This window comes from Brachyistius frenatus, unplaced genomic scaffold (assembly GCF_029030835.1).
Source record: "Brachyistius frenatus isolate BFR_SWC_R1_liver_20210118 unplaced genomic scaffold, ASM2903083v1 Contig_112, whole genome shotgun sequence".
Taxonomy (NCBI): domain Eukaryota; kingdom Metazoa; phylum Chordata; class Actinopteri; family Embiotocidae; genus Brachyistius; species Brachyistius frenatus.
The window spans coordinates 137,453-160,091 of NW_027210711.1; the positions used below are offsets into that span (position 1 = coordinate 137,453).

A 22,639-nucleotide genomic window follows, 5' to 3' on the forward strand; every position below is an offset into this window, starting at 1 on the left:
CAATAGTATAACAACATATTAGCACGCAACAGTATGATGTCACGCAAAATGGTGGCTTGAATGAGCTTATATTCAGGATGAGATGAGGGGAAAAGGCTGAGCTCTCACAGCAGTTAAAATGTCGCATCATTCAGTGTGTTCCAGTTCCCGGGAAGCTTTTTGTTGGAAGGAACTCCAGGTACACATTCATTAACTTCATGTTTGGTTTATCCGGACCGCTTCCCCTCTGAGGAATAAACATGTATCCTATTTATTGCATGGGAAGTGCTTCCTTCACGCATCCATCAGGGCCCCAAACTCTGGATGCGTCTACTAGGCTGTAACAGTGTGAGTCATCCTTTTTCCTGGTAACATGCACATCGTGTTAGCGGCACACTCACCTGGCTGTTGTTCCCGTGGCGTGGTTGCTATTGGCGACCAGAGCTTCCCCATACAAGAACTCTGTACTGATCATCTCTGGTGTCAGTTGGACTCCTGAACCTTCACACCTGCGCACGGTTGCGCGCACGCACGCACGCGCACACACACACACACACACACACACACACACACACACACACACACACACACGCGCGCATAATGTGAGCGCGAGAGGAGCCGTCTCCCATTAAACCCGATGGGAAAAGCTGCCAGAGAGGAGATCAATAGAGTAAATGGTGCAGGGGGTGCTTACAGCGTGGCCATTAGTGGTGCCGGGTCGTCGGGGAGAGCGGCGAGAGGCGGAGGAGCCGTGAGCGGACGTATGCCGGTGCTGTCGGACCTATAGGAGAAACACACACTGCTTTGCCCCGGCCGTGTAGAGGTGGACCACACACACACACACACACACACACCCCGCACGGAGACAGCGCCGAGACACCGGCGGCGGCTCACTGACGTGAGAGGAAACGCTCCGAGGGGTTGGAGATCTCGGTTTGAACGGGGTGGAGGGAGATGACGGCGCTCCCGAGTGGAAGGTGGTTCCGCTTGAAGGGGAAAATGAAATTAAGACACCGACGAGCTGCAGGTTGGATTTCGGAAGGCGACCCGCAATGTTGCCCTGGCGACGGTTCGGTATCAGTGTCAATGGGTCTACTTTTGTGAAACGGACTTCAAAAGATTTCCATCATACGCCCTAATTTTAACAGCATTTTTAAGTTGACCTGAGTGTTGCTAGTTTAAATGGGTCAGAGGTCAGGGTGCAAAGGTTAGTTTTGTCAGTTAGCTGCATGCTTTGAACCCGGCGGTCACTGGGTTTAAATAATTAATATCATACGTGTACAGTAGTTCTGACCAAGAAATCTGATCGGTCAACCGTACGTTTAGAACGTGCTCAAATCAGCACGACGGCACACATTTTAATTACCTGGTAAATATTTCGATCAATATCACCCAAGAGGATGCTTATTGACTGCATCACTGTTATGACACTTCATGACGCCAAAGCGCTCCCTTTTGTGTAATATGACTCAACTGATCACTGTGTAGAAAGTAGTTATTCTGTTTGAGGTCCAAAACAGAAAAACTCTCGGTACCCACTCAGTTCTCCGATGTGTTTGTAGCCGAGACATGACATCTTCTTTTTAATAATTCACAACCGTGTTACGACTGAAGTGGCTGTCAACTTCATTCCCGTCTTCCGCCGTGGCCACTCGGCATTCATTTTTGTGTTTACGAGACGACTTTAGACTCTGAGGTTGTAGCCGCTGATCGAAAATTAACACGACTGAGCCGGGAGTCGGCGGGAACGCTCGCTCTTGCGTGAATAAAGAGGAATACATCCCGAGTCGGCCTGCGGATCAGCGCCGACAGGCAGAGAGCGAATACTTTGCCTCGCCAGCCATCTGATTATGTAACGCGGGGGGGGGGGGGGGGGAGGCGGGAAAAAAAAATGGGAAGTCGACAGAAAGGTGAGAGAGAGTGTCAGCGTAGAGATTCAAACCCACGCAGGAACGAGTGCGGCGGCTGCCCGGATCAACTCGGGCGGCTCGTCCGATAACGACGGCAAAACGCTTTCAGACCTCTCGAGGAACGTCGCTTCATTAGCTCCCTTTTTTTTTTTAAACGGGCTGAAGAAAAAGCAGAGAGTCACCCCCCCCGCGCAGGATGGATTACGGTGTGCACGGCATTATTGTCTTCGATGAGGGGCAGACACACAAAGTGTTTTGCACACCTGAGTGCTACCGTTTCTGACAGGGTGCAGAGAGAAGCACACGGTGCGTCGCAAATAGAACAGGACAGCCCAGTGCCGTGTTCACTAATACACGACATCCAAATACAGCCCGTTCTTCACTGTCCATTTAAGGCTGAATAAATCATTATTTCACAGTGGAAGGGAGAACTTTGCCTCCATACAGTATGACCTAGATTCTGCAAAAACACACACACACACGTACACACTTTACTTGAGGTATACAATAGAGCTACAGAAAAATTATGAGTTCACGTCCATTTAAAAGATATATTTTTGGGGTTTAAATTAGTATTTTTGTCTGTGAATAAGAGCAGCATCAACACATATCGCTTCAGTCGAAGCTGAAATGTGCTCGTTTGCATTGCAAGTGAAAAGGTGTAAAAACCAGAGGCAGAAAATGAACCTCAACACTCCAAACTGAAGCAAAATAAGCTGTAATTAATATCCCGACAGGATGTAAATAGCAGCTGCTTGGTGCACAAAAACCAGACCCGAAAAAAACCACAAATACGAACCACGGCTTCAAAATCCAAACTGAAAAGTGCTTTAAGTGCAACACACTGTACTGTACAAGCAAATCTCCCAGCTCCGTGAATGCGAGATGAGTTCTGCTGGATACATTACAGGCGGACGGTTTGACATCCTGCAGCCTGGCAGGTGCAGGGAGTCGTGCGGACGCAACGATTACGTATTTATTCCAGCAGACTGTGAGAAGTCATGTTTCAATAATACTGTATGTGAGACGATGAGGTGGGGGTGAGGGCAAAGCTGTTAAATGCTACGTCTTGGCAACCTGGCAGAGGGCAGAGAGGAGAATATCTACGCCAAGAACACAAATATCTGCTCTACACAAACAGGGAGTACTTCTTTACTACTTCAGTACTTCTATTTGGTTTTTTTTTAGGCTTTCACTTTAAATTGTACCTTTTTTATTCCAGTGGGTATTTACTGTTGTGTTTTTTTTTTTTACAAGACATGACTTCAGGCCACGTCTTGTGGCGCTTGAACATCGGCAGCAGCGTTTTTAAATATTTTAAATATACGAGATGGATGCCGTCTTTTACTGAAAAACAAATCAACGTACGGGTGTAAATATAATAACCGGAACGGAAACTCCAAGAGACCAATTAGAAAAAAAAAAAAAAAAACAAGACATGACTTTGACAATGAGATCCATACATTAAACTACGAACCGGGTATGTATTCATGTGGTTAATAAAAAAAATTTCCGTCTCGCAATGTTCTTGCAACCAGAGGGTCGCAAGTTCAAATTCTTCCACAGGCTGAAAAGATACAGATAGCGGAAGTAAACAACAACCACTTCCCACTCTGTAAACAATAACTTTTTGATTCCACGATGCTCCAGTCGGAGCGACTCAGCGTCTTACTGCGCGTCGGGCCGCTTGATGGTAAATACAGCGCACCCTCTCTGTTCACTGCTCTCAGTATTAACTCGGCCTTTTTGCCTTGTTCAGTGAACAAGAAGGAAACAGGAACTGGCCCGACACGACACCGTACGGTGACGTAGCGTCAAACTCCAGCTCTTCCTGATAATTCATTGATGACAGCGGGTACATGAAAGGCCTTCCGCCTCCCGTAGCACGTCGTAATGCAGCTCTGTTGAGGTTCAGTCATTACGGCGCTGAACCGGACGCGCGTAAGTTCGGACCTACCTGCGCGGGCGACGGTCGCCGATGACATCGGGAGGGTCCCAGCAACAATTCAAGGTGATCCGGTCCAAATACTTCCACTTCGTGATCTCCGGGATCGCTTCCTGTCGTCGGCCGAGGAGAAAACACCAGATCAAACCACTTCAGATGGAAAACGGGAGATATTTTTGAACTGAAAGGAATACTTTTCCAAAAATAAAATGCCTCTTTGAATTCCCAGACAGTCGAGTCCTGCAGGGAAATATTTCTTTGAGCGTCTTATTGAAAAAATTATCCCGGTCAAGTACTGTGAGAATAAAAACATTCAGACTGAAAAATAATTACCATGTGATCCAGCGACTTCGTCCGAGTGTGTCGAGTTTCTGTCTTCTGGTCACTCATGTGTTTCTCGGGGACGGTACATCTGCACACAGGCATTGTATGTTGTTTCGAGGTTATTGGGTGAAATATAAAGGCTTTCATGTAACATGAGGATGACTGGTTACCTGAGAACAGGGGAGAGGAGGAACTCCACATCGCTCACCATGTATTTCAGAGGTGGCTTGTAAGTCTGAAGGCCCACAGCTGGAATCTAAACCAAAATATCACAAGTTAAATATGTTGCTGTATATGTATCACGTGTGGAAAAGCATTTTTAGATTTCATTTATAATGATAAATCACAGCCGTACAAAGATTCTGAGTGGGTTTGCTGGACACGGTGTGAGCAGAGCCTCCAGAGCCTCCAAATCCTCCTCCTCCTCCTCCTCCCCATCCTCCTCCTCCTCCTGTTCATCTTCAGGCTCCTTTTCATCTTCAGGCTCATGTTCATCTTCAGGCTTATGTTCATCTTCAGGCTCATGTTCATCTTCAGGCTCATGTTCATCTTCAGGCTTATGTTCTTCTTCAGGCTTATGTTCTTCTTCAGGCTTATGTTCTTCTTCAGGCTCATGTTCATCTTCAGGTTTATGTTCATCTTCAGGCTCATGTTCTTCTTCAGGCCCATGTTCTTCTTCAGGCCCATGTTCTTCTTCAGGCTCCTCTTCCTCCTCCCCCTCTTCATCTTCAGGCTCCTCTTCCTCCTCTGCTTTGGGCTCCACTGTGCCGGGAGACTGAGCTGCGACCTTGTTGGGCACCTTCGTGTCCAAAAAGGTAATAAAAAAGTGATGAGGTGGATCAGGGTGGATGAATGGACAAATAAACTGTCTATATTATGAATGAATAAACATCTCTCTGTAATATTGGCTTCAGTCCCGGTGCAGTGTAGTTACCGGAGCTCCAGTGCGAAGAGGCCTGCTCAAAGCGGCGTTGACGAACATGTTGAAGGCCTCCCAGGCGGACGCACGCCGGTAGCCCATCAGCTTGTAGCGCTGAGGAACCTGGAAAGTACCAACAAGGACACGGTGAGAACATCACATCCAAGCAGAGGACGAACACGCGCACGCTGCCATTACTGCAGCGCAGTCTGGAACAAATATATCTCAAGTCAAAGTTTTAACATGGTTATTTAGTGAAGCTACAGTGGTTCTTAGTTTGGTATTATTTGTCAGCCGACCGGCACGCAGATTGAATTAATTCTATTGTAAACAGAGAAATGCACCAAATCCAATAAAGGATGTCATGAAACAAGCACAAATTAAATTCCCTCTGTAAAAACCAGGATGAATTTTATTTAACCACATCAGAAGTTCTTGAATCAGTTCCTCTGGACTTAACATGAAAAAAAGGAAAAGGTATATCAAAGATGGAATATCGAGCTCTTTTTTTTTTTAATGTCTCTTTATTTCGTTTTATCCTGAATTGAATTTACGCTATCTACATTATTATTGTTATGATACATCTGTACAAATGTGTAAATGTCTGCGCGTCGGTGCATTCTGTACAATGTTTGTATAATTGTCCAAAAAAAACAATACAATCCCCCTTAAAAAAAAAAAAAAAAAGATAAAGCACCATCACGCCAACGTAACAATACATAATAAAAGACAAAAGTATGACATTCAAAGCTTTACTCAAACGTACAGCAGTATTCACTAAAATATACTTGTACTCTAAAAAGTAAAAACACGTCGCCTCGGCTGCGACATCATAATAATGTTTCCACAGACGACGATGCGTGAATTAAATTTTACTGTTGGAGCTCGTGACCCCTTCTAAAGGGTCCGAAGATAAATCTGAGGGGTCACGACACCAATAATTGGAGAGAGAAGAGGCATGACAGAGCCGGTGATAATTTTCATAAAGGATTAAAACGCTTCATCTCTGCTTCATGGTTTTAGCACCACTTCATCAGGTTCCGCCGCTGCTGCGGGGTTCATATCTACAGATGTATACGTGTTGTGCGAGTACTTGCTGCAATAAATACCTACTTGAAGCTTGAAGAAAGGAGCGCGTGCGGTCACGGTCCCGTGGATGGGATCGACGGCCGCTGCGGCCAAACCGAAGCGAGCCTGGAAACGCGAAGGAGACAAATGGCGTTATTTGTTGAACTGAACACCAAAGCTGGTCTCTCTCTCTCTCTCTCTCTCTCTCTCTCTCTCTCTCTCTCTGCGGGGCGGCTGGGTAATGACAGATTTAATCAAACGGAGCTTCCTCTTTGATTCTACCAGATCAAACGACGTCCTTCGCAGGGACCGAATGGATGGAGATCGTTTCATGTGCGGGACAATAGCCAGCGCTCACTTCTCAGCGGGCTCTCGTCTTCTGAAAGTCACCTCCCACTTAGGGCAGTTTAGGAATCTCGTGTCCAAACACTTTGATTTGTAAAAGAAGGGACTGAACTCTTTAATAAAGAGGCTGCTGGTCACATTACTTGACATAATAGGACTGGTTAAATCCAAATCCAACTAGCAGTTTGATCTGTATTTCTTACGGTGTGCTGTTGGCAGTCCTGCAGTGTCTGCACCAGGGGGTCATGTTCATTAGAGTAAGCGGGGAAGGAAGATGAAAAGACTTTCTTTGGGGAGATTTTCAGGTCAAACGTCTTCTCTTCTCCAGCTGAAGGAAACATACAAAAGAGGTGACGGAAGATTAAAAACAACAAAAGAGAAAAAAGGAAGCGCATTTCTTTTCTTTTTTTTTTTTTTTGCAGTCGTCAATACACGCAGCTCCGTAGAGAGTTATGTTCCTGAGGCGTGCTCATAATAACTCAAAGGGATTTCATTTCCATTTTTCTTCTAGGAATAAATTAAATTAAGCGCGCGTACCAGACATGGCGTAATGAGATTATTTCTGAATGAGGAGATCATTGGATAATCACAACCTGTCTGAGCTGAGGGCAGCTTCCTCCTGCTGTCTGCCAGCGTCTGAAGAGGGGCCAGTCTCCGGTTCACGCGACATCGGATCACCACCTGGAAAGGGAGTGACAGGAAGCGGGGGGAGGGGTCACTCCATTACCCAGGATCCTCGGCGCTTGTAATCCCAGGAGAGGCGTCAGAGGAAGACTTCATTATTTCTTGACTTTTAAACTTCCCCTTATTTCATAATGAGCCCGCAAAGATGCGCAGTGGACTCGGACCAGAGCAGGAACCGGTGAAAAATGGCATTTTAAACTGTGATCTTTCATGTACGCCAGCACTCAGAGGCTGCAGGTGTTTCCTGTTTGCTTTGATTAACGTTGATGAGAGGAGAGCTTCACTGCAGCCCACCTGTGGGACATTCGACTGATTGGACAGAGAAACCGGAGTGCGTAAAAAGTGAAGGAGTCTGAAAAGTTGCTGAAGCCGCCGAATACGGATTTAATGATGTTATAATATATGATGTAAATGAGCAGCAGCACTTGTTCAGCTGATACAACAAAATAAAGAAGATACTTTTTAATAAAAGGTCAAATGAGCAAACAAGTGCACTCTGGTGTTGAATGACGTTCTTGCGTTGATCTGAATTTTTTTTGTTATGAATCTGTTTCTCTCTTGACCCCTTGGTTTCCTGTCAAAACATTGCACTTGGAAATTGATCAATTAGGATCAACATATCTTGTTTAGACAATTGAACTCAGTAAACAGTGTCTTTTTTTGTTTTAAATATAACACTTTAATTTGGTTGTTTTTTTTGTTTTTTTTACTGCAGCCAACTTTTCAAGATGTTTAAACAGCTCATTTTGGATCAATTTCAGTTAAAAAAAAAAGAAGAAGTAAATCTGTCCTAATTCTTCCACATAAAATATAGATATCTTTGCTTTCCAAGCAACAAACATGAAATATTAGTTTCTTTTAGTTTTATAATTAGTTTTTCCAGGCGCATGTTGCTGGACTAATTATTTACTTAAGAACCCATCAAACAATTTAAGCAAGAAGCTGAGCTCACATAACAGCAGGGAAATACACACTGCAACCCATTTACATGCAGTTCACATTAGAAACAACCAAACAGAAATAAACTGACTAAAAAAACAACAACAAGGTCACAGCTGTACACTGTCGACCCACTGTTCAGAGACACTTCCAGTGGCTTTAAGAAACCGGGTGAACATATGTTGACTTTTACTGGAAGCCGCTTCTCCTGGGAAAACTGACTGAGCTGTAAAGAACATCATACATTTAGCGTGAGGACTTCGCACATGGCTGAGCTGCAGGGACGGTGGTGCTCCCCCGAGGGACGGGGCAACGTGGGCGCATGCATGCGTGTACCTTGCGTGCTGTCTGCTGGAACAGTCGCAGGGCTCCTCGTCTCAGCTCCCACCGGAAGCTGGGGTGAAACTGGAAGGACGGGGCTCCCTCGGGGGCCTGGAGGACGTTAGGAAGACATCGCTGACATTCACATGCTCGTTGGGAACGCTTACATTGAGTGCATATGAAAAAAGGGCCGTGAAGTAGTAGCTTGGAGTATTTAAATGACAAAGGAGAGGGGAATAGTAAAAAGTGAACGTTAGATTGGATTAAATTGGAAAAGAGCTGTGAGCAACAGATCGGTTTAAACTGAGGCCACTGAGGGAGAGGTTTTTTTTGTTTTTTTTTTGTAAAACACCCCTCATCCAAAGAATAAAAGCTCTGACTTGGTAGAAGCTTATTCACACGTTTACTAAGACAAAATATAGATCTACTCAGCATTAACTAAACATTGTGCATGCTATAGTTAGATTTGAATGTGAAGAGTTGCTGAGCTGCTGAGACTTCACTGAAAACAACCATTTTATGTGTCCAGTTCTTCATCTGAAATGCGACTGTTAGGAAAAGTGAATCTGTACCCGTCCTGCTTCACGAAGCACCCGTCTGGAGGAAAGTCGAGGTTGTCCGGCAGCAAAGTCTTCCTCCTGCATTACATCTCCGTGTTTCACCTAAAACACAGTCAGAGGGCAGAAAGTCTGTAAAGTACACAAATATTTGAAATGAGAAGACTCAAGATATCTAAGTCCAGACCAAAGTGGACCGGCTGACTGACAGAACGTCGGTGACTTGATGCCAGTATGGATCAGTAGCGAAAGAAATATGACTTTAGTTTGACAAGAAGGAGCTCATTTTCACTGGAGCATTACTCCATATCTGTCACACTGTCAAAATCGGTTAAGAAAAGCCGCTACAAATATTACGGCATAAAGGGAAATTAGTATGAAAGCAAAGAGTAAATGGTGTTCTTTCTATTTTTGGTAAAACCTTCAGGCCTTCCGTCCAGATTCCAAAGAGGGCATCGAGTGTAGAAGGAGATGATCCCTTCATAAAAACAGGAGTTCCCATAAAACACCAAAGCGTGGTGATATGAGGCTGCGAAACAGAGTGTGTGTGGCGGAGGACGCTTCTGTGTGTGTGTGTGTGTGTGTGTGTGTGTGTGTGTGTGTGTGTGTGTGTGTGTGTGTGTGTGTGTGTGTGTGTGTGTGTGTGTGTGTGTGTGTGTGTGTGCATTATAAACAGCGCAGGTGGAGGGGAGGTGGGGACGGAAGTGCTGGTAAGTGTCTGTGAGAGGTCTGTCAACTATTCCAGCAACCTTTTCGGGGACACACACACACACACACACACACACACACACACACACACACACACTCACACACTCACAGACTCACATTTCTCATTGCGATGTTACCTTGGCTGCGTTAGTTCCACACAGACTCAATAAAATAAATCAGAGAGACAGAGGGAGGTTTTTTTTGTGTTTTTTTTAAAGGGTGCAAACGCCAGTATGGATCTAATAATACTACATCTGAACCGCGTTATGACATCGGAATGCCGACGGAGTCCCGCATAAGTGATTAATTATCAACCCATCTGGTAAAGGTCACTTTGAATTAAGTGGAATAAAAAGACTCAAAGGCCTGACACGAAAACATGAAAACATCTACGGCAACAAAACCAGAAAGATTTGCTCTAGTGTGACAAATCATTTGAGCACGGAGAGGATTTGATGGGCACACCGTGTATGATAATGCTGTGCAACCGAAGCAACGTCCTCGAACGTCCGCGTCCTGCAGGTTTCTGTTACATCTAGCTGTATTTGTTGAGGAATGCAGAGCCTCGAGGACCAGAAGTCAGTCACAGTGGAGCATTTAAACATGCAAGCAAGTCTTGAAAGTAGATTTGAGTTCCTACATAACTTTTCTCCCAGAGGGAGCTGGAGGATTGCATCAGGGCCACGGAGGAAGAGACCGTGTATCAACTGGTGGCTCAAAACCCACGTGGTCATTTTAAGTGGGCCGCGGCTGAGAAGTATAAGTTATACTTATATTTTGAAGTTTGCAGAACTTCTGCTACTGTGCTTTTACTTTCACTTTACTGTGATTTCCAAAGGCACAGTGCGTGCCGTAGCCTCATGCTGCCAGTGTTGCCGTGACAATAATTACCGAAAGGAATGTTGTCAAATCAATAGTTTGCTCTCATTCAAACATTTTGTGAAGCAGTTTAGGATTTGAAGTCTGACTTTTTATTTCATTGGGTTTTTAGCCGTATTTGCACTAACAATGCACTCTTGTTGTTTATTTCATGTTCCTCCGTGTCCTCGCTGAGTGCAAGGTCTCACCATGTATTGATGCAGAGCGATCTCTCTCTCCTCCACGATCTGCCTCCTGGTTCTCTCCGACATGGGATCCGTACCTAGGTGAATTTGCCTGAGTGAGATATACAGGTTTACTTATCAATTAAGCCGTCACCTTAAAAAGCACATATACACTAAAATAGTTGCTATTTGTGACCTTTGACGTGACCTTTAGTGCGTAAGGAAATAGAGCTGGAAGTGTCCAAACGTTCACAGGTAAATTATATTTGAGTTTAACCTACCATTTGAGGTGGTTGGCTTGTTCCTCCTTCATGTTCTGTTGAACCTTCCTCATGAAGAGCACCTCCTTCAGCTGCCTGCTTTGCGGGTCTGACGTGCTGCGGCAGGACATGGCTGAAACGAAGAGGGCACCGGCAAAACAAATGTGACATTAGACATACTGTAATGTGCGCAGTTTAAAATGCAATTGCAACAGGTTTGATGAGGCGTCAGCTCCAAGAGTAAAACCTGTGGGTTGTATCTACCTTCCTTCAGGCTTTTAGAGCTGAGTTTACTGGCGTCCCTGATCAGCATCTTTGCCACGCCTGCAGGAGTACAGGCATCCACCGGCGGGGTGAGTTCAGGCTTAACATCAGCCTGAACTCTCAGCACCTGGAGGGGGGGTAAAGAAATAACAGCAGGACATGTAGGATTAAAAAAAAAAAAAGAAGAAAAATCATGAAAATATCATTTCGATGTCTAGAATAAAAGGTTTTAGTTTCAAAAAGTATAAATTACTTTCAAATCAGAGCAAAAAAAGCTCGCCTAAAATTTAAATCAAGATACAGCAGAGACGGTGACTGATGACCAGTCGGCTACCTTTGACTTGTCGGCCTCTCTGCTCGGCCTGTGTTTGGTTTTACTCTGAGGAGGCACTTGGCTGGCAGGTGAAGATCGTCTGTGTTCCGCAGGCAGCGCAGCTCCTCGACCCGGCTTTCTTCCCAGCGGGCTATCGTGCAATAAGATGAAGAGAGAGGAAAAATACACGTGATGGGTCGTTTTAATTATTAGCTAAAAGTAAAGAATAAAAACTCGTGAAGGAGCAATTGTTGAAATATTTAAACAATAGTATCAGCTGAGAGGCTGAGCAACCAGGTCAGAGGCCAGACAATGAATTTTCATACTACTTTGATGTTTCCAGGTGTCAAATGTTTTCAGTGCTCCCTCTCTGTGTAAAAAAAAACATTAGAAACAGCTCTCAGTACAGTAACGCCGTTTAATACGACGACTTCAATCCCTGCAGCCTTAAATCAGCACAGTCGGCTCAGCGCCTCGCTGACACTGTGTCAACAAGAGCTGAACATTACGAGCGTCACAAAGGATCCACCAGATTTATTTAGGAATTTATTGCAGCGTGTGTGTGTGTGTGTGTGTGTGTTAGATTGCATGAGATTGAATAGATTGGTGGAACACAGAAGCAGATATTAAAAAGATCCCCATCTGTTTCTTTTAGGAATAACCTTCTATCTACGTCGGATAAGTCCGGCGGGAGACTCTCGGCAACCGGCGAGTGTCAGACATCGGTTCGAGCTGGAAACAACATGGGCCGGAGAACACGATCCTTAATCTTTCACTCGCACATATTTCATCTTTTATTTGGTTCCACTGTGGGAAACAACAAACACAGGGAGAGTGTTTTATATGCTAAACATCCATCGGGAAACATATCCATCTTGATATCACTGCACCAGCTACCGAGCTATTTTCATGAATTATTAACTTTTGGCCGAGATAACGGCAGACAGTGCTGTGGATGGAGCTGCAGCCGTGTGATGGATGGCACCCTCTTTCTCATGGGAACAGAATTAAACATTAGGTCCTGGCAGCTGGAAAAAAAAAAAAAAAAAAAAAAATAGGAACATATGGGCATTTTCTTTGAGTCCAGCTGGGTGCATGTTTGGAGGTTGGTTTGCTGAGACAACACGAGTACAGGTTTTATTATCCAGCAGCAGAGGAGAAATGTTCATATTCAGGATGTCCGATGCACCACTGGCTGGTAGCATCCGGTAGAATGAGTACGTTGTGAATTAAAAGTCCCGTTTCAACCTGTTACACAACAGCTACAACAGGTGCATGTCGTGGGCTTCAGCGGGTGATTGTACAGTGGGTACAAACATGCTGCGGAATGAGGAAAGGCAACAGTCGGAGTGTGAGATAGCACGGTGAGATAAGATAACACAGGGAGAGCAGGACAGTGAAATGTCCACACCACCCCTGAAACAAATCATTTCTCGTGACTGCTGGTTTGAGATAGCGGTATCTGTGCGATCTGTGCACCTTTAATGCACCATCACAGACCACAGAAGGGCTGCGGTGTTTTCACATGTCACTTAACTGCCTGTATTACCTGTGAGCCTGGCGAGGCGCGGAGCTGCCGGTGACGGTGCAGAGGTAAGGCCGGGTGTTGAACTGGGAAACGACCAGCTGCATGGTGACCTGAGAGGTCTCGTGGCGTAAAGGGCTGAAGGTCACGGTGATCTTCACCTCGCCGTTGGCTGGAATCACACCTGGAAGAGCAAGACAGGAAGGAGAATTACTTCAGCAGCGAGCGACAGCAGCAGCTCCGACTTGTAAAGTGGTCAAAAATAATAAATTAAAAAAAAAAAAAAAAAAGGAGAAAAAGCATCTCCGAAATGAGAAATGCATTTGTATTTCTTCTTCTCGTTCCAGGTTCGGACAAAGTTAAAACAGCTGTAACTCAGATGTTAAGAGCCTCTTCCGCCATGTGTTGTGATGCCTTCCAGACTCTACTGCTTTATGTCAGCGTGTGGAAACTGCAGGCCTCCTCGGTGACTTATTGAATACACAACACACGACGCTCTGAGGGTTTGAGAAAGCGCAGCACACATGCTCTTGCTGGTGGATTACAATCTTTAATCTTGTGGGCTAAACGAGAACAGAAAAAAGAAAAAACACCTTCTTTATCATTTCAGGACGTTACGTTAAATATTTCCCTTGTCCTTACCCGCCAGTGGATGGATGGAGAAGGCCTCGTGTGGCTGAATGACACACACCTGAAACTCAAAGTCAGTGGGGCAGCTGCATCTCAGGGGAATAACGTGGCACACGCTGGAGACCAGGTGAGGAAGACGAAAAACAAACATGCGGTTATTTATTTATTTTTCTACAATTTCACACTAACGGGTGAATGGAAGAATGGTTGGTAGTATGGAAGAATACAAAGAGACAGGCAGGACCTCGGGCAGATGGGAGGTCAGAAAAACACTCCATCATAGATCCCAACACACACACACGCACGCACGCACACACACACACACACACACACACACACCTTTGTCCAAGTGGCACGGCCGCAAGGTCGATACAAGGAGGGATGTGCAGGTCGTCGATGACAGGGTACGCATGAACTGGGATTAACAGGTTCTCTTCCCCCTTTAGAAAAAAAAAGAGTGGAGGTGGGTTTGAATGAATAGAGGGAAACGTGAGAGAGACAGATATGGAAGAAGCAGAGAGATAAGAGAGGTCTCAAAAGTAAACACGAGGACGTATTATATAAAAAGAGATAAATTAAAGCAGCTAGGACTTGTTGCTCGCGGTTGTATAAATGTTTGCGGAGCTCCATGAGATAAGACGCGCGCCTCGTGAGCCGGCTGCTGCGGGGAGCTGCGTCTTTCTGGGAATTGTTCTTAGCGCCGCTGTAAAAGTCCTTGAAAATCAGCTTCCGTTAAATGTTCAAGGTGAAAAAAGAAAAGGAAAAAACCAGCAGCAAAGCGACCGCGGTGCCATCCAAAGCGTCGGAGGCTGACCTTGCAGTGAACCCGAACGCAGTCGTAGAAGTAGCGCCACTCGTCGGGACAGAAGCTGACCTTCAGCGTGTAGGCGAGGCCCGGGATGAGTCGACACTTGGAAAACAAGGTTGAATCATCAGAGAGGGCACCGATTGCACTCAAAGACAAGCGGAGTACTAAGCTTATATTTCGGTCAGCAATTTATAATGAAAAAAATAAATTAAAAATTAAAACCTACCTTTTTGGTGTAAGTTGTTTGGAAGTGCTTGGTTTGGGTGGGAATGATGTGAATATTCATAACTTCGATTGAGATGTTGATTAGTTTCTGATGGAGAAGAAGAGGAGCGAAAAGAAAATCATTCGTTTCCAACCAATCATGTGCACTCGAGGAAAACCATTTCCACATTCGTGATGCTTATATCTACAGCGCTTCATCACGCATATCAGGCCCTATTCAATTAAAACAAAATGTACCCTTTAAACCAAATGAGAGGAATTTAAGATGAGATTTTTACAATTATTCAAATACTGTTTTGTTTCCGTGGGTTTGCTTCTTACTACACAGGAAAATTACAACTCCAAGACATGAAGAGTTTCTGTAGTCAGGTGCTGTGAAGGGCAGTTATTTGAATAAACGCTTTTTTATTTCCGTGTAATTTTTGGACTATAATCATTACAATATTGGTAAAACAAAGCTCATAGTGAAGCTATAGTGGCTGAGGGGCTGTAAAAAGAATGAGGTGTTGCATCTAAGTGTTATAATGTTCAGGAAAACCCTGCTTGTTCTTCACAACAAGGAGGAATCAATAATCCTCTTTACACTTGAGGCGTAGAAAGAATGACAGAAAATTGTTTTGCTCACCAGGATCTTTATGTAATCCTTCCCGAGCTCAAACCCGCTGAAGTGAAGCTCTGACGGCTCTGCTTGGATCATGCCGTTGCTTTTCAGGTTGGCGTAGATTTCTATAAGGACAAAAAAAAAAAAAAAAAAACACAAAATAAACACAAAATGAGTTCAACATAGGGAAAACAAAAATATACACATCAGCTGTACTGAACCCCAAATAAGCAGCAACTAGGGGGACGTAACACAACAAAGGCAACTGGTTCTTCTGACAAAATGGATGCCATTGTGTATAAATTGAATGTCACTGCAAGGTTAAACACTTGGTATCACTGCGGTAAGAGGTTTCAGAGGTGTACTTGATTCCAGGAGACGGTTGGGGACGCTGGCGCTGCTCCTGCTCTCCTCCACCAGCTGGCTCAGAGGCAGAGGTGTCCCCCTCCTCAGGGGCTCCGAGATTATCTGCGGCTCGGACGGGGCCACCTCCATCCCGGCAAAAGGTCAGCGGCGGCTCCCCCCGGTGAGAGAAATGGCGGGAGGCCGGAGGGCAGCGAAGGAGACGGCGCCGTGTTACAATGCTGTACCAAAAAAAAAAAAAAAAAAAAAAAAAAGAGAGAGACGCGAAAGGACAGCGGGTTTGTATTTTATGTATGTAAATTCAAGTTTAAATCGAGTCACTTGAGCATTTGTTGATATAAAAATGTAAAAAAAAACATCTCCTGCCTTTTTAATATTACGAACAGTTGGTAATTAAAAATGCGCAAGGAGGCTAACGATAGCAAATGACTCGGGTATTGTTAGATGCATTTTAACTGGCGTTGACTGTAATTAAGGCTAATAAGAAGAGTTTTGTCGACGTCTTAAGGAAAATAACTTTTGAAACTTACTTATGTCACAGACAAACTGCTGCTTTGAGTTACAACAGTCACCTTCCGTGTATTGTCGTGTCGTTTAAATACTTTTATCTTGCTGTTGGAGAAAAGGACCCAACCGCCAAACACCGTCGTTACCATAGTGACGCGCGCGAGCTGAGGGGGCGGGACTTAACGTCCTGTGGGCGAACAACGATTGGCCATTAAACTCGGTCAACCCGCCAAAATGAGACCGGAAGCTCACCTCCTTACCGCCAAAATAAAAGCCAAACAAAACAATGGGACTTGCAGTCCTTGCAAATTCAAATGCTGTACGGTAAAAACAGGTTATTAAAATTAACTTTTCTATTACTTATAGTTATGCTACTGAGTATACTCACTAATGTACTACTCTAGGCCCATATATATATATATATCTATATGCCTAATTTATGGTTTTATTTTGAAAGTCACAAAAGGACGAGCAAAATGTATCAAAGATACCTTGATAAAAAAAAAAAAAAAGCCCTTATCAGATTGTCCTGCAAAAAAAAAAAAAAAACGGTGCGCGATTATCTCCACTGAGTGAGCTCATGTTTGATTTTCAGACCTCGTATATCTGATGCATGGCAGGATGCTTACTTTTCATTCTAATCAGATATGCGCCTTGGGGCTTGGACGTACGTAACACATCCTGATGGGGAAAAGAAACCTGTTTGACATCATGAAAAAAGTTGGACTACTTGGGGTGTTACTGTTACCCCAGGTGAGCAAAAAAAAAAAAAAAAAAGAGGCATGCTTGATTTTAATCTGTTAAATCAAAAGACCAAGTGCATAATTTCCTCCGTTTTTTTTTTTTTTTTTGTGTGTGCTTTTTACAGGCAAAGTCGTCCCCTGGTTGTCACCCTCATGTGAATCTTTTGAAAGAGGAAGACAAGTGCATGAAAGATCTGCTACTTTCAAAGTCACACAAAGCAACAGGTGAGTCAATGCAGTTCATAAATTCTAAAGTGTGTCTGCCCTATTGTGATGTGTTACGTTACAGAAACAGAGTAAATCAGGATTACAGCTCGGTGAAAATTACCATTGAGAAAATACTGGTGGATTAAATCCTTGAATTAATCTTTTGTCTTTTTATTGACAGGATTTTGATGCAGTGTTTTAATGACATCTAGGGGTTACATAACATAATGCACCCTGAAAATCCACAAGTCAAAACACAGAAGGGATTTTACTGTATATTAAAGGACGAAGATTAATCCAGATGCAGTTCTTATCCTGCAATTTTAAACATAAAATCAGTCGTCGTGACTTTTTGACTTTTCATATCGTGCCTATATTATTTGTATTGAATCCCACCATGTTAAAAAAAAAAAGAGTCATTTTCTGTCTTAAGAAAACAACACCAACGTACACTGTACAGGAATGTGGGACAACCTGAACTGCTGGCCGCCTGCATCTCTCGGGGAAACCGTCTCTCAGCCCTGTCCGGAGTTTTTTAATACAGAAAGTAAGACACAAACACACACACACACACACACACACACACACACACACACACACACACACACACACACACACACACACACACACACAGGCGGTGACACACATTTGCAGCCAGACCACCCATTATCTATGCCACGGTGCGGTGGTTAAATATTTGCCAGGGAAACTAATTTGTTTTCAAAAGGAAGTGAGACATCTTCTCCCTCTGAGGGTCTCCGTCCAAACATTCAGCCATTAAATGCTTGTGTACACAGAGACGCCTGGTAACGCGTGAAGAGGGCTCGATTTACGTTGGGAGGTGACGATGATGAATTTTATGTTAACGCTTCTGGAGTCTGATATTCTGAACGCAGATGTTCACTTTCAGCCTCTTGTAAAAACATCATATTCCAGGATAAATTGTACTTTTTTGGGGGGGGGGCTTAAATCTTTACTCAGACTACTGGTGTGTGTGTGTGTGTGTGTGTGTGTGTGCGTGCGCGTGCGTGTTGCTATTTTGCAGGCGAAGTGCATCGTAACTGCACCATCAGTGGCTGGACGGACCCGCTCGTCCCCCACGAAGATGCTTGCGGCTACACTTTCAACGAGACGCTGCACTTTCTCGCAGAGGTCGGTTCTTAGTTTGTCCTTGAACACGTCAGAGCTGTGAGACTCAAACACAACCAGATGTGCACTGAGAAAGTGCTGCAATCGCTCGGGTGAGGTCATCCCTATTGACGTGGTTGAGAAGGAAGCAGGTTGTGAAGTGATAAAAAAAATTAAAAAAAAAAAAGGCTTTTGGCATGCTTTAATAAATACTTTAGCGACATGGGAAATACACTCGCCGTGAGTGAGGTGAGAAGATTGATGCCGCTCTCGTGTAGTCGTGAAGTTAGCGCCAGCAGCCAGTTTTTTTTTAAACTACAAGTTGGGGTTTAATATTAAGTTAAATGCTCGAACGGTTTCTTGGAGGAGACTAGTGACATTTCTGTGTTTAAACAAACGAGACTCTATGTGAACTTTAGAGGTGCTAATAAGTGGACTTTTCTAAGAAACAAATGCTTTACATACTCAAGTTAAACACGTTTGGCAGTTCACCAAACTCTTGGTTGTGAACTGAATATGAAATCTGATCCCAGACCTGCGAACCGCCCTCTCTCCAGACTGAATAAATCACACACAACTGCTTGACTCCGAGCCACATTGTAGCTGGAGCTAATACATCAATGAAAGCCTCAGATGTGTTGTCCAATCCTTCTGTTGTGGAAAGTCCTTGAGCTCTGTCCACTCTCCCTCATTCAGTCCTCAGACTCCCATTTGTACTTCTCCTACGTGAAGACCATGTACACGGCCGGATACACGCTCTCCCTCATCTCCCTGACCGTCGCCGTCACCATATTCTGCCTGTTCAGGTGCTCTCCTTCCTCCGTCCCTCGTTCAAACACAGATAAGTCTGTCAAAGCCTCCATCGTAGATTAAATCACAGTTGAAGCTGCCTTTTGAAGATGAGGAGTTATTAAAAAAAAAAAACACAAAAAAAACACGAAGTCTGAATGTTAACATTTCTGCAGGAAGCTGCACTGCACCAGGAACTACATTCACATCCAGCTGTTCGTCTCCTTCATCCTGAGAGCCGTCTTCATCTTCATCCGAGACGCCATGCTGTTTGCCAATGAAGAGCTCTACCACTGCGACTACTACCCGGTATGAGTGGCTTGACTCTCCTTCTCACTCTGTACATTATAACAAAGAGCCAGCTGGTGACCCGAAGTCATCATCATATGTGCTCTTGGCTGACTTCCAGCAAAGAAACAGTTCCAGAAAACCAACTTCTAAAACAGCAACTTGCTCTTTGGTTTTCATATGCATCGAATAAGTAAGATATTGCATATTAATTAGTGACATCTCTGGTGCTGGAATATTATTATACTTGCTAAGCTAATCGTGTGCTATAGTTTAATTAGTAAAAAAAAAAAACAGAAATAAGCACATCAGCAAATGATTTCTCAAAAGATAAAACTGCATGCAACGGTAGCCACGTTAATGTGGGGCTTAATATCCCTATTGAAATCAATTTAGAGGCCAAAACAAGAACCAAAAAAAAAATTCCACATAAAAACACTTCAGTCAGAATAAACAAGCTGATTAACATTTAGCTGCAGAGGGAGAGTTTAAATCCATCAAAAGAAAACAGGACCATGTAAACAATTAAACAGGAAGTGCTCCCAGTGGAAGTCAGGATGCGTTCTTGATTAAGGAAAGCACAATAATGGAAACAATACTGTGCTGAAGAGATGAGAGAAATGTTCATCTCCAGGGAGGCGATGTAGTCATTTTGCATTTCTCACGGCTGTTGCGATTAAACGTCAGACTGTATTAGATCTGAACTGTAGTTGAACTGAACTCTTCCATCACGGTCATTTTAATCAGAATGATAAAAAAAAAAAAAAAAAAAAGTGCAGCTTACTGTTCGTTTCTGGCAGAACACCGAAAACATGAACTCTGTCTGGATTAAAAAAAAAAAAATATGACTGAAAATCCCTCTTATTTATCTGAATGTTTGATGCAGGAACTAAATTCTGCTGTTTGTTTTTGTTTTTCCCAAAGCTTCAATAGCACTCCTCAACTCAACTCACCTCCTCTGCTCTTCCTCTGTGTTGCAGGTGGCCTGTAAGGTGGTGCTCATGTTCTCCAACTACTCCATCCTGGCCAACTACAGCTGGCTGCTGGTGGAGGGTCACTTCCTGTTCACCCTGGTGAGCCGCTCCTTCTTCTCCCTGAGGAAGCACCTCGCCTGGTACATCGTCCTGAGCTGGGGTACAGAGAGAAACACACACACACACACACACACACACACACACACACACAGCTCAGTGTTGTCAATCAAACGGTTCATCCGTGATTTACGTCATCACACAGGCTTACCGTTGGTTGTTGTCGTCTGCTGGGGGTGCGCAAAGTATTTTTATGAAGATGAAGGGTAAGGAGGTTCAAATCTGCTTCACTTACAGAGATTACATTTTCAAATACAGTGATTTTTACAATTGTTTTTCATTTTATTTCCAAAGCTGTTGGGAAACCAGGAGACACGAGTGGATTTGGTGGATTCTTCGAGTGCCGGTTCTTCTCACCATATCTGTAAAACCTTCACAATTCATTCCCCTTTAACAGACGGTTTCAGGAATAAGTTTGATATTTGGGGAATTACACTTCTTTACTTTTTTGCACCGAGTTGGAGTAGAAGTTGTTTCTGCATTACGCACTGAAACAAAGTCAGGACGTCCTGTAAACCCTTTTCAAATAAAAGCCCTTTAGAACTTTAGTATACATAAACCCTTCATTATTTAACAAGGCTTTTATTGTGAAACATTTGCAGGAACGTGTTGTGACGAATCCAGAACGGTTGAAAACAGCATGATTCTCCCGTTAGCTTTAATAAATGAGTTATTAAAATATGGAGGTTATATTATTGACTACTGTATGTGCATTGCAGTTGAGTGTCCGGTAACAAGTTTCCACTGAACGTGATCGTTTCAGATGAACCTCATCTTCTTCTTGGGGATTTTGAGGATACTGGTGAGCAAACTCCGGATGCCAGACGCACAGAGGAATGAATTCAGCCAGTACAAGTGAGTACGCGGAGGTCATTATATAGCTGATGTGTAAACTTGAGGCCAGCAGTGCAATGGGTCATGTATTTTTGTATATGATAAGGGAGTAAAAACTCATTCCTATTTGCTTTGGAGTTCAGAATAAGAGCACAAACGGAAGCGGGGCAGAAGCAAATACAAGGACGTGTTTTTTTTTTTACTATCAATGAGGAAAATGTTTGATTTTTCTCCCACCAGGAGGCTGATCAAGTCCACCTTCTTCCTGGTGGCTCTGTTCGGTCTGCATTACATCCTGTTTGTCTTCTTACCTGTTGAAGTCAGCAGCTCCGTGTTCAAGATCTGGACCTTTGCGGAGCTGGCTCTGTCGTCCACACAGGTGAATCGCAGGCACGCAACATCCAACCACCTCGCTGCAATGCGACCAGAACTAACGGACCTTTCCGTTTCACACCTCTCAGGGTTTTGTGGTCGCGATCCTCTACTGCTTCGTGAACGGCGAGGTAAGAACTCGGCCGATTGAACGCGAGTTCGTGAGGTCTGGATTCAATTGAGGACCCACGACGTGTACTTTCCTCAGGTGCAGCACGAGTTTCAGAGGAGGTGGAGGAGGTGGAGGCTGACTCGGCACCTGCCCAGTCGGCGCAGGCAGCATCACGGCTCCATCAGCCACAGCGGGTCTCCTCACACGCAGGTCTCCCTGCTGCCTTGCTCGGCGGGCGGCCCGGCGACCGGCGGACTCCCCGCGGACACCCTGGAGACGTGATTCAGGCCGGGGTCGGCCTCATCTCCTCGTTCTCTCCTCCTCCTCATCGATACGCGACGGACTCTGGCTCTGCGCTGACAGTCAGTTACTGATGCAGCGGAACCATCGGCTGGTTTGTTTGTAGGAATTAGACCCACGTCTCAAAATGAACGTCACAAATGTTTGAGGTGACGTTGAATCCAATTTAATTTCATTTAAACGTCCAGCTTAACGTCCAGATATTTAAACCCAGTGTCACAGAGATATTTTATTTAATTCTGGCACTCCCTATGCCGTAATTGTGAATTTGTTCTTTAATATCCTTTTCACATCTAAATCAAATACCAATTAAAGGAGTATTGCAGCTGCACTTCCATAAAGTTGGAGGACTTAAGAAATATAATACAAACAAAAATGGATACTCAAAATTGAGGACAAGTTAGTTTTTCAGACTTGACAACTACTGAGTGACATTTAAACCGACACGGGTAAACAGCTAACGGCAGGTTTCACTATATGACAGGGTAGGCTGTTTCCCTACTTCTGCTTTTAATGCCAACTGACTCTAGCTTCATA

The 22,639-nt window shown here is 44.2% G+C and overlaps 2 protein-coding genes across 2 annotated transcripts; one reads left to right on the top strand and one right to left on the bottom strand.

The window, feature by feature from the left end:
• Window positions 1-376: 376 nt before the first annotated feature.
• cfap221 (cilia and flagella associated protein 221) lies at window positions 377-15,967 on the bottom strand. Its single transcript, XM_069712729.1, has 23 exons — window positions 15,734-15,967; window positions 15,393-15,493; window positions 14,769-14,855; window positions 14,549-14,644; window positions 14,074-14,174; window positions 13,747-13,850; window positions 13,129-13,288; window positions 11,601-11,730; window positions 11,267-11,393; window positions 11,024-11,135; window positions 10,767-10,854; window positions 9,007-9,096; window positions 8,450-8,545; window positions 7,084-7,171; window positions 6,694-6,818; window positions 6,191-6,271; window positions 5,093-5,200; window positions 4,514-4,957; window positions 4,329-4,414; window positions 4,168-4,246; window positions 3,847-3,947; window positions 674-760; window positions 377-488 (listed from the first exon to the last, which is right to left on the bottom strand). The coding sequence occupies exons 1-23, from the start codon at window positions 15,861-15,863 to the stop codon at window positions 377-379; spliced, it is 2,733 nt and encodes a 910-aa protein (XP_069568830.1). The 5' UTR covers window positions 15,864-15,967.
• An 879-nt stretch (window positions 15,968-16,846) lies between these two features.
• Window positions 16,847-22,499, top strand: sctr (secretin receptor). Its single transcript, XM_069712835.1, is given in 14 exon segments — window positions 16,847-16,918; window positions 16,920-16,991; window positions 17,107-17,206; window positions 17,622-17,739; window positions 18,232-18,340; window positions 19,013-19,122; window positions 19,282-19,414; window positions 20,374-20,527; window positions 20,630-20,690; window positions 20,779-20,848; window positions 21,248-21,339; window positions 21,559-21,697; window positions 21,780-21,821; window positions 21,899-22,499. Coding segments are annotated over 14 exon segments (1,419 nt in total). The 5' UTR covers window positions 16,847-16,885; the 3' UTR covers window positions 22,085-22,499.
• Window positions 22,500-22,639: the final 140 nt, after the last annotated feature.